At 38.2% G+C, this 12520-nt stretch overlaps 1 protein-coding gene across 5 annotated transcripts in view; it reads left to right on the top strand.

The window, feature by feature from the left end:
* The window catches only part of PPP2R2C (protein phosphatase 2 regulatory subunit Bgamma), a 191432-nt gene that overhangs the window by 103238 nt on the left and 75674 nt on the right, over positions 1–12520 (top strand). For 2 of the 5 annotated variants that reach the window (XM_079306405.1, XM_079306404.1), the window contains exon 3: positions 3409–3564. The exons of the other annotated variants lie outside the window; for them this stretch is intronic. In XM_079306405.1, the coding sequence (XP_079162531.1) occupies positions 3552–3564 (13 nt within the window). In that variant the 5' untranslated portion in view covers positions 3409–3551. The remainder of the gene's footprint in view (positions 1–3408; positions 3565–12520) is intronic. 5 annotated transcript variants of the gene reach the window in all.

A 12520-nucleotide genomic window follows, 5' to 3' on the forward strand; every position in this document is an offset into this window, starting at 1 on the left:
TAGAGGGGCACAGTCCTTTCTCTGTGGATAGCAGGATATTCTGAAGAAGCCTTTGCCTTTTCCTCCCACATGTGTCATGAGAGCTTTTGTTTGCTCTCCCAGAGCCTTACATGCTATCCCTTCATTTCTGTGTGCAGGTAATAATGTCCCACTGTGGAGTAAAGTGGTGGCAGTGAATAATGACATCTCTGCTCTTGCTGTGAACAAAACCACCTCCTACTTATCAGGGGTTTGACTAAGAATAATACCTAAGTGATGAAGTTGAATCTTGGAGAGAGTTTAAGTGATGCTGGTAGAGACCATGAGCTTGTAGACACCTGTGATAGCTCAGTTTCAGTGTTTGAATTCCCCACTGTCACTGGACACCCAGGTAAACCCCATTGTGCAGCCACCAGAATAGTAAAGCAGAATGGTGAAACCATAATGGTGCTCAGAAAACACAGGTTTCTTCTAAGCATGTGGTACATGACTTTGCAAGAGACCAAGATAAAGGTTTACATCAGCTCAACAGACAATGAAAAATCCAACTCCCAAGACAAAACCTCCAAAGCAAAACCAAAACAAAGTGAAAACCAGCTGAGCTTAAATCAGTTGTGCCACAGCAAACTAAAAGGAAGAATAGAACTCTTCATTGCTTACAATCCAGAGTAAGTATTAATTCATTGCACTGGGATTCTTCTATTCTAATAAATAGAACATGGATTGTTCCCCATTCACTGTGTAGCTAAACAGGCTAAAGTCTTTTTAGGTTCATTATTAATTTTTCTTTATGTCAAATCTATGCTTTAAAAAATATTTGTGGGACAATCTCCTAATGTTTTTTGAGTCAAATGAAAACCCTAGAAATGTCTGTGTGGATCAACAAATATATGCTGAGTTTATGGGTTTGGAAGGTCAAATTAACACATATGGTGTTTCACATTTGTTTGTTGGCATTGGATGTATGAATACATAAAAACCACACATCCAGGGGATGGTTTTTAAGCATCCCCTCTTTTTAAAAATGTGATTTTAGTGACAGAGTTCACTGATATTTTATCTTGGGATATTTTCAGTTGCAATTTTTATTGTTACATGAGCTTTTTATAAGTTATCAGTGTTTTTTAAAGAATTATATGCTAACTATAAAGAACTATATGCAAAGTTGCAAGACACATACAAATGACCAGCAGTCATTATAGCATGATAGCATTGGAGTATGGCAGATACTTCTGCATTCTAACATGGGACAATTTATATTGATTTTTTGACTATAAATTAATGTGTAGATACAGAAGGAAGAGCAAAGATTGAGAGTTTGTTTTCCTTGGACATAGCCTTTTGGTGGCATGTATTTAAAATGCATGGAGGGCACTTATGAGAAGTAAGGCTGGTTTATAACCATGCTGGATATTAGAACACCATAGAAGACATCCTGAAGGTGATTATGAAATCAAAATGTTCATAAGCACACTGCCGGTATTTAAGTGACAATTATTGTCCCTGGTCTGTATTTTCATTTGGTATCAGGGATATAGTGACTGTGTTAAGGGATGATGGTTTGAAATATAAATGTGGAAAACAAATGGCTCTCAGAGAAATAACAGAAATATGACTTTTCTGAGTTTTTGTATAATTGTTTGCTGTAAATAAATACTAAGATTAGTTCTTCCAGTGTGGCACAAATGATCTAGAAATAATTTGGTTTTGATTCAAGAAAAATTGATTATATAATCTAAAAAGTCTTGAGCATCTAAAATTATTGAGTCAGAAAGCAGACAAGAATATTTGAGCTTTTGAAAGCGATTTCTGCAGTGTCCCTTGCATTTCATTACTTTTTCAAAAACATTTATGCAATATATTGATTTTGGTTGCTTTTTGGGTCATCCCTATTGTTATTAGTATAAAGTAAATAGTATACTCCTATATGACTTCACTTAGAAATTACCCTTGGCTAATAATTCCTCTTGTCTACTTGCCACCCAGCTTGTGAGGCAAGTCATAAAGAGTGTAATTTCAATTAGTAGAGCTCTGCCATTTTAAGGGAAGTGCAATGTGAGAGATGGAAAGTGTCCTTAAATTTGGTTCATAAAGAAAACTCTGTTCTCTGGTTGGTTGTTCAAAGCCATGGCTCACTCCATGTTGCTTTGCTAACAATTCACACGTTGCAGACACAGGCTGATAGTTCTGCACTGCTTAAAAATGTGATGTCTACATACCCAGAGAACTTGCCTCATTTCCACCAAAGGAATACTGTGGGCTTGATTCAGGTTGAGTGTTTATTGAAAGTACTGCTTTTAAAGCTGCAAATATGAGTAGAAAGAAAACTCTCTCATGAGAGCATGGTGCCTGCAAATACACACCTGAGTAACTAACTTGAGTGGATTGCTGCTCTCTGGACTAGAGTCACATAATGACAAATGCCTTAATCAAAGTAACTGTTTTGATACAGCACTTCATCTTTCTGACTTTCAAAGCTCTTCAAATTTGAATATAAGCATGTGTAAATAACCATAGAAATCAACCTGGAATGTATAATAAACATTCTTTTTTCCTACTCAGTACTTGCATGTATTTCCTTTCTGATGTAACACTTAGAAAAGAAAAGCTTTTGAAAAATGAAAGATGTGAATTAAATGGAGAAGATATCTCTTCATGGGTCCATAAGGTTTTTCTCTTTGATGCTACACAGACCTGGAATGAGGCTGCTACTTCAGACTGCTTCAGTTTGAATACCAATATTAATATAAAATCTGGTTGCTTAATTTCCTCTCCTTATATTCAGATGATGGAAATGCAGTTTATTTTGATGAAATATGGCATTTTATTTACATGCTTGTGTGATTTTCCTTACAACTTTTTTTCTTTTTCATTAGGAAGATCCTGCCTTTAAAAGGGAAAGAGCACCTGTTCTCTAGATCCTGTAGAGTGATTTTGTGGGCTCCATTTTAAATTTTATTGACTGAAGAAGCTAATGCTTCTTGAAACTGCTTCAACAGGCATTGTGTTGGACTGTTGATGGAGGGTAAATGGATTAATCTGAGCTGAATCCTTTCAACAGCTATACAGTGGGTTTCACATTAAGGAATTTTCAAGGTACTTAATAATTTCAGTGACTTAGATCAGAGCTGGTAATTCTAAAGTTACTTTCTACTTCTTTTGGTGTATGAGAGAGGAAGTTCTTGAGTCTCAGCTAATTGGACTGATGTAGGTGAATACAGGAGCTGGAAAGATCTGGGCCACAGTTTGTAGCTCACTTTTCTAAGTCTGGGAATGTCCACTGAGGAAGTATTTTCTATTGTTGAAAGTGATTGGGAGAACAAGGTGCTTGCTTGCTTACAGGGTCAGCAGTTATGTTCCTGCTTGAAAAATTATCCTTAGATGAGGAAAGTTTTCACCATTTTTGTCTTGAATTTCTTTGTTTTTTAGGGAAAGCTATAAGGAAGCTTGTGCGCAAGGCGACTCTGGTGGCATCTAGAATCCTCAGATTTCCTTGACTGAATCCATCTGGGTTTAGCCCTAAATATAGTAGACAAGCTGCACTGCTTGCACTGATAAATTATATCTTCCAAATGATAGACCAAGGTACAGTCATGTATACTAACCGTTTTTGATGTCATTTGACTCTTGATTCTGTTGCTTTTTTGGGTAGTTGTGACACTACAATTTGTCCCCACTCTTGTGGACTATCTTTTCACCAGTGCTCTTAAAAAAATGAATTAAAAGAGACTTCTGATGTGGCTCTGGCATTTGGTGTTGACAGCTTCTTACGAGTCTGCAGCTTGGTGGGAAACTTAGCCTCTCCTGAGATTCACAAATTTGCCTTCAGTAGCAAAACAATGGGATTGTCAGCAACACAATTTTATTTGGTTTTACTACACATGTGAAAGTGCAAATGTAAATCAAAACTTCATTTTTGACACATAGTCATAGTTTTTATGCTCAACAATTATAAAATGAAAACAGACTATGTTCTAACAAAGCCTAGATTTTGTTTATAAGGTAACATCTTATCCAAAGGGAAAAATAGATCAGTAAGTGCTGTTCTAAATGATAGTTAATAATTAGGTTTCTATATCTGCTCTGATATCTCAGCTAGCTGTTGGAATGAGAAAGAAATCTCACTGCCACCTGGCTACTTTCTGAGGTCAGAACTTCTCCTTGCTTTTTTGTTTTAGGTAGGAAAATATTCTATCTCCTACATGTCTTTCCTGCAATACAGGGACATAACTTTCATAAACAGAATGCTCCCAAATTAAAGATATTTTTGGTGTGGTATTGTTAGTTCACATTTTAAGACTTTGATATCCAGTAGAGTATGGATTTTTCCATAACATCTAAAAATAAGGACTGATTAAGGGGAGGTTTTACATGTCTTATCTGAGCATGACGTTGGTTGAATATTAATCCAGTTGCACTGACTATTACAATTTTGATTTTTGTATAGTATAGATATGGAATTGGGAAAATTCAAAGCTGTCTTTTCTTTTGCCCAGACAGGGGGGATGTTTCTGTGTGTATCTTTCTGGCTCTTTTGTGCTCCTTGTTGGGCTGCAGCTGTTTGCTGCCTCCACCTTCAAATGCTGTGCTTTATCCTTATTTTGTTGTTGTGCCCAGAGAGCAAATCCAGTGGCTTTTTCCTAGTGCACTGAGTACTTAAGGGAGAATCTGGATTCTGAGAATCTGAATACTTGATCAGATTGGCTGGTAATTTGGCCCCTGTGAATGTCCATGTCTCTGAGGAGGTCCTGTACCAACCACAGACTGAACCATCAGTAAGAGGTCAGGCTCAATTTGTGAGTTACATACATCTTGGAATTTGTTGTCTAAAGTCTGTGCAAAAAGAATATTAGATTTAAAGAATGGATGCCTCTGGTGTTCAGCCTTGCAAAATTGGTCTGTAGATTATTTTTCTTTTGACTGTAATTGTTTTGAAAGACATGTATTTGCTGGGAGGCTAATGAAAGGTCTCAATAGTTTTCCTGTTTAATTTGTACCATACAGGAAATAATTGAAGAATATGCCTATCTTTTCATCTGACTGACATGAACAGGTCACAGTTTGGTACACAGATAATTGATAAATTTTCTGTGTGTATCATTAGTGGACAGGAAGATGACTAGATCTTTTTTTTTTTGCTGGGTTGTGATGCAGTCTATGATGAGATGCAGATGGCTGTAGTAGTCTGTGTTAAATGCTTCCTTATTATCCACTGCCAGGTTTTTGTGATAAGTCTTTATATCTATTTTATAGCTATCTATTCAACATCTGGGCATGTCAAAGCATTTTACTCAAAGAATCACAGAATTGTTTGGCTTGGAAGGGACCCTAAAGATCATCTAGTTCCAGCCCTCTTGGGCTTGATCCACAAGGTTTCCCTTTATTTATATATGAAAGGTCCTTGTATATAACTGTTTATAAAATGAAACTTAAGATGCTCCATCTGGATACTAGCTGGAGTTAAAATATGATGATATACACATCATGTTCTTCAGTGTCAATAAATATCATGGGAAGCAAGTAGGAGAGGATGCAGATTTCAGGTGTTAATTGGAAGAAATTTCTGGGTTGGTTTGGGAGAGGATTGGCTGTACAGGTGTAATAAGCATGCACTGAGACCTTAGAATGTAAAGGAGAGAAATTGTTGGTTGCTGTTATTCTGCCTTGCTCTATACAAGCAGTGAATATCACACAGTGTTTCATGTTGTTTGCTTTTGTAGTGGTTCATTTTCTCTCTCTGCATGCCCATCAGAAGCAGAACAACCATGGATAGCAGCTCAGGGGCTGGTCCTTTAGCAGCAGCTCAGTGATGGAGAGTTCTGTACACTCAGCATGGTAACACCTCTGAGCATGTGCTCCCTGTGCTGCTGCTCACTGCTGCTCCACCTGCTCTGACAGGGTGATGGACTGGCACACCAGCACCCTGTCCTGGCACACCAACACCCTGTATTGGCACACCAGCACCCTGTATTGACACACCAGCACCCTGTATTGGCACACCAGCACCCTGTCCTGGTACACCAGCACCCTGTATTGGCACACCAGCACCCTGTATTGGCACACCAGCACCCTGTCCTGGCACACCAGCACCCTGTATTGGCACACCAGCACCCTGTCCTGGCACACCAACACCCTGTCCTGGCACACCAGCACCCTGTCCTGGTACACCAGCACCCTGTATTGGCACACCAGCACCCTGTATTGGCACACCAGCACCCTGTCCTGGCACACCAGCACCCTGTATTGGCACACCAGCACCCTGTATTGGCACACCAGCACCCTGTCCTGGTACATCAACATCCTGTATTGGCACACCAGCACCCTGTATTGGCACACCAGCACCCTGTCCTGGCACACCAGCACCCTGTATTGGCACACCAGCACCCTGTCCTGGCACATCATCAGGAGGCAGTGTGGTTGGGGATCACCTTCCCTTGCAGGGCTGTGGTTATAAATACACTTCTGGAGTTCACTGCTTAGCCCTCCCTTCTTGCTCTTTCAAGAAGACATTTTCATTTTCCTGTATTACAGAGAAGGTGCTCACTCAGTGTTATACTATACATTTAAAGATTTCAAAAACCCAATGTGCTGTCACATCTTTCATCTGCAGTGCTGGGGGTTTTGCCATTGAAATGTACAGATTTGATAACTAATGAATTTACATTTCTGGCAATTTACATGCTTTGTGCTGCTCCTTTGTTTTAAAAGTTAAAAGTTAAATATTTGGAATTTCCTAGAGAAAGTAGATAATTCTGACCTTTGAAGAGGACATAGAAAATATAGTATTATTTATATGAAATTATATTATTATATTTGATTTTAGTGTTTTCTTTTGTATTAGGGTTGTATTTCTTCACCTATTAATGTAATGAAGCCATTAGAAAGTTTACATTGGGGCAGCAATTAATAAAAATTAGTTTGAATATTAGCATATAAAAAGTAACCTGCCACTTACTTGATAAGAAAAGTCAGAGTTAAAGATTTAATATGATTATTAGATAGCACTTGTGCTCTTCAAAGTTTTAAATACTGTATGAGCAAAAATTTTAAAGTGACAATTGGTTTCAATAACTGATGTACCCTTAATATATTTATATAGAAATCTAAGCCACTAAGCTCATTTTTACCTTCAGAAGTTGTGTAGTCTTTGCATTTTTTGTGTTGCAAGTTGTCTGGACATTCTCTAGCTCAGGCTAAAATATGAGAAACTAAGCAACTGATGCTATTTTGCATAGCAGTTATTTTAAACCCCACTTTGCAACTCTTATTTTGTCAGATATTTTCCAGTAGAATTTACCTTGCTTTAATGATCTTAGTTAAAATATTGTTGCTTGATTGCAATGAGGACATATTTCTTTCCTGAATATTACAGGGATTCCGACTAAAACATATGATCAATAAACATGTAATAAAGTAAACATAGTGAAATTAAAAAACAACAGAGGTGAAAACAGAAAAAAAAGCCCTTAACCAGAACCTTCTCTCAATCTAAAATTGAAGAAAACCTCAGACCAGCTTCTCTCCGTTTCCTAAATAAAATCAATGCACACACATGAAGCAATATCCTTTCTAGAAAAGGTTTGATTCTGGAAGTGGATGTTCAGGGACCACTGAGCTGCACTTTCTAATGCTATTAGAATATTCTGCTGAAAGGAAAAACCCAAACCCTAAAAGGATTATTGAAGAAGATCTACATTCTTTCTGTTAAAATTAATTAGAGATTTAGAATGTTTATTCAAGTTTTACCCACTGACCTTCATGACTGATAGATTTGCAAACAAGCATTATGTGTACAAGGAAACTACTTTTGTTTCTGTTAAGACTGCTGAGCAGAAAGGCAGTTATGTTTAAATCATTAGGATGTCTATGCATATATTCTTCAGTGTTGATTGCCAGCATTTTCACTGATCCTACAATATCAGTAAAAGGGTGTGTAAGCTCACAATAACTAGTTACAGTCTATGTTTACTGTGTGTTACAAACAATTTTCATGCTGCTTCTGCTGTGGTAAAATTGGGATGTTGTCATCCTACTCAGTAAAAATTGGGTGCCCTAGGGGCACTGAATTACAAATTGCTGTTCATTCATATTGTTCTATATATCAATTAATTCTAATTTAAGCATAAAACCCGTTAACAAAAACTTGCCTTTTAATTAAGAAGTAACAGAAGGCCCAGGTTAAATAGTGGGTCATTGATAAGTCTGAGCCATAGGATAGTCTATGGTATTCATGGGGTTTTTTTATTTTTTAAATTCCTTTTTGTTTCCAAGGACCCTTAGTCTTCTCTTAGAGTTATCAGAGTCCCATGGCAATAGTGGCTCCTGTGGAGCACCAGCTGGGGCTCCTCACAGCCTCCCCTGCCAGCTTCTTTCTGATACCTTCTTGGCACCAGAACTGGCTGAAACCACACTGTTCTTGGGACACTCTCCATGAGTCAAGCTGTTCTAACACCTGGTGTCAGTATGTGGAAGAAAAGCAAAAGAAAGCAAAAATTGTGGGTGTGGAGGAACAAGAAGGCCATCATTACACTGAGCATGGTGTCAGCTTGCTGCTTAGTTTCTGCTGCACTTGCAGCAGAACAGAAACTCAGTGTGCTTATTGATGTCCCTCAAGTACTACAAATCCTTATCTTCCCTGACTGTTGTTTAATACTTAATCATTTGTAATAAAATATTCAGCAATCTGGTCCATGGAATGATACTAAGCTGATCTGTTTTCTCTACAGCAAAAATCTAGCCCAATCCTCATCACATGCAGATATTACAGTTACATAGCTCACTAAACTCTTCAGCAGATTTTCTCATTTGTTTCCTACTGATATGACCAGTAATATATTGGATTTTAATCCAGCTTGTGGAAAACTATTTGATGAACAAATGTGTTATCTAGGAAAATGAGCATCATTTTTCAAAACTTTTATCAGTGCTTTTATCAAAACCTAATGGGTATGGACCTCCTAATGAAATAGCTATAAGGCAGGGGAAGAAAAGACTGCTGTGGAGATGTAGTTTGATTAAAATGTTTTGGTAAAGAATCCTTAATTATTTTAAGAAAGCCACAGTGGGGTCTTTTCTCCTGTGCTGATAAGAAACTGGGAAGTTTTCATATTGCATTCAAATGTGTGATGTGAAATGAATTAGTTATTAGCTATATCTCCTTGGGGCATGTGCACTATAAATAGCTTTTCCAAGTCTGTGGCTTTATTCTGCTCTGCACTGTATTCTGAAATTGAAGACCAGAGAGACCAGAGTAAAATGCCCCCATTCATCTGCAATCTGAAGCACATAATACAGCTTTGGATTTTGCAGATCCAGGTTTATTTATTTTTGTGGTGCACAAGAAATAGAGGACTCCTTTCATTCACCAACCCCTAATTTTTCAGAATCCCAGGAAAAACAGAACACCTGTTATTTCTATTACATCTGATAGTTGCCAACAACAGCAAGGGGGAATCTATGTTTAAGTATTGGGTAAGATCTATAATAGTGTTGTTTAGGGTGCAAAATGGCTTTTTACCTAGGTCTGGGAAAAGCCCTTCCTGGGAAGCCAGGTATCAGTTATATTGGCTTTAAATTTTGCCATAGTAGCAAGTACAAGTGAACTGAGGCCATAAATTAGTTCATATCTTTGAACTTGGAAAACAGTCTGATTATAAACCCATAAGCCTGTGCTCTTTTTTGTTCTACATGAATTCTGGCATGTTGTTCATCTAGAGTTTTGTTTTGTAAGAAGTAAGGTCACTGTCCTTGCTTAAAACTTACCCTACTTTTCCATTAACAAACCCAATGGTCTTCCCAGGACAGTTACCAGAATCTGAGGGTGTTAAAATTGCCATGAGCTTAGTTCTCTACCTTTATATTAAAAATTCACAGAAATCCAGAATTATACCCTATGCGTTACTCATTCACCGTTCCAGATGGGAAAGGGATTGCTGTAAGGAAACTCCATGTTGATGTTTATAAAAGCTATAGGTACTTTTTCAGTGCTGGAAATAACAGTTTGAGCAAAAATGCTTTTTACAATGTTTTGATAATTTCCTTGGTTTTTTTAGGTCTTCCAGGACTATTCATAGTTGTGTAGTACAGACTAGAAGGATTCTGTGGCATCCTCTGCCTCAGCATCCAGGTTGCTTATACTGCCCTTTGAGTTGTGAATATCTGAAGAGTGTCAGTGTGTACTGTAGCAGCAGCAGCCTTGCATTCGCATTTGGGTGTAGCAGTGGCTTTCACATGAGGTACTGTGAGAGGAGTTTGTGAGTCACTCATGCAAGGAGGATAAGAGAGTGCAAGGAGACATCCCCAAAAGATTCAGCTTCTGATCTGTGGCTTCCAGTATTGCTAAATCCTCAATAATGCATCATTTTTTAGTCCTCTTTGGTGTGTACACAGTTAATGGGTCAGTGCTAGCTGTCTAAACCTCAAATTAGGAATGCCTGTATCACATGGCACATAGAAGTTTCTAAAAACATGTGATGCAGCTTCTGATTGGAAACACAGGGTCACAGAGTGCTTCAGTGTGCAAGTCATAAATACCTTGGCTTAAAGTCACCCAATTCTGACTTAAATCTGGTTGGTGTGAAGTCAAACTCTGAGTGAATCTGTGGGGCATCCTAAGCTAATCTATGTGTTCAGACTCTTAGTGAATTCCTGAACCTGTGCTGAGCTCTCTGTGGAGATGACTTTTGAGTGTCCACCTTGTTTGGTAATGCTGTAGAAGAGGGGAAGAAAATGGCAAGAGTCAAGCAGATGCTCTGTCTCTGATGAGGCATCTTGGAAACTGTGAGCTTTTAGTTTCAGGCTTAAACCAGGCTAATTAAAGTCATTGGTTCTGATTTAGCTTTCTACCAGGTGAGAGGCAAAGCTCACTTGGGGCTTTCAGCATCCCTGCTGTCTACTGAGGCCCCAGCCTGGTAGTGATGGACAATCTGCCAACAGGATCTGTGCTGCCACCACAGCACTCTAAATCTATCCTCTATCAAATTTCATACCAACTGCAGTCATTTGTCATGCTCTGTGTCCCTGACCTCACTGAGTGTGGCACTTTGTGGCATTACAATATTTTTCCATCTTGGTATCTTGAAGTTCAAATTGCTACCATGCAGCCAGGGATGGTAGTCAGGGTGAGAATAATAAAGCTGAAGAATGGCCTTTGAGTAAGATGCTGCAGTGTAGTGAGGTAAGCAAGTGTGCTCAGCTACTCCTCTTGTTACATTATTGAGCAGCATCCTTGTTTATTTGGTTATTCAACAGAATGGTATAAGGCAAAACACAATATTGCTTTACAGTAGCTGAAATTTTCTGTTGAAGTGAAAAGTAGTAAGTACAGGTTTAAAATATGTTAAATACTTTCATGTATTATGGTATATTCTAGCTTTCTTGAGTGATCTCACATGCTGCCTTGAAAGGATAAATCATAAATACAATTATTATCCTTTATGCCAAAATGACATTGACATTGGTTGATATTCTCATGAATAGCACAGCTCCAGTGAAGGAAAAGGACAGACCTAGTACCTTCTGTTTAAGTTGTCAAGGTTGGCTGAATTCTCAGTTAATTTAAAACCCTACTTTATGGCCTCTATTACACAGGCTTCTGCTCCCTCCTTAAAATCTCTCTTCTGGAGTGACAAATGTAACCATAAATGTTGCATTTTGTTGAGGGGGTTTTTTTCTGCTTTTTTCTATGTGGTTTTGGTTTTGATCTTTTTAAAGCAGCATTTGTGTTGCTTCATAGACTTTTAGGGAGGTCTTTGTATTTTTTTTTTTTTTTTTCTTTTGCTTGTAATGTAGGTCTTTAGAGTTGGCTATAAAAACAGAAGATTCAGTTTTAAAATGAGGAGAGTCCTCATTTTCTGTGCCTGGGAAACTTTCTCTTTTATCCCTCTGCCAACTTCTATCCAGTCCACTGGTTCTCCTCCTCTGTGTCATGCTTGCTAACTTTTGCAGATTAATTTTTTATGAGGGGTGCTATTAAAATGACTTTGGAGAGTCACATAAATTATCTCTGCAGCTTTCACTTTGCTCTTTGTTGTTGTGTAGAATCTACCAAGGTTTCTCCAATGCAGCCTGTATTTTCTAAATAAATTCAGAGTGTTTTGCTAATTTGTGTGTTAAGTAATTTTAACTTGATTTTTTAATGAGGTAAAATATTAAGTATCTTATGCAAACTTTAATCCTGGGGGAAGAGAAACTGAGAAAGTGTGTCAATTTTGTTTCATAGTTTACACATTTATCAAGTCTTCCTGAAGGAAACTCAGCTGAGCCCTGCCTGCCAGGAGCAGCCCTGTGTTAGCTCCTGTGTCTCTGAACTGCAGCTTTCTCTTTGTTCCTTCAAAATACAGGGCAGCAGAAAATGCTGCCCTTTGTTAATAGAGAAAATGAGGGTTTGCTGTTTTCCTTCCTTGGATTTGTTCCTGCCAGGAGAACAGACAGAGCTTTGCATTTGTAGAGATCTGTCCTTGCGTGCTCAAGTCTGAGCAGGAATTTATACAGGAGGAAAATTTTGATCTGGTAAACATGAAGTTGAAGGCTAGTGGGAGGC

The sequence above is a fragment of the Erithacus rubecula genome, assembly GCF_903797595.1.
Source record: "Erithacus rubecula genome assembly, chromosome: 5".
Taxonomy (NCBI): Eukaryota; Metazoa; Chordata; class Aves; order Passeriformes; family Muscicapidae; genus Erithacus; species Erithacus rubecula.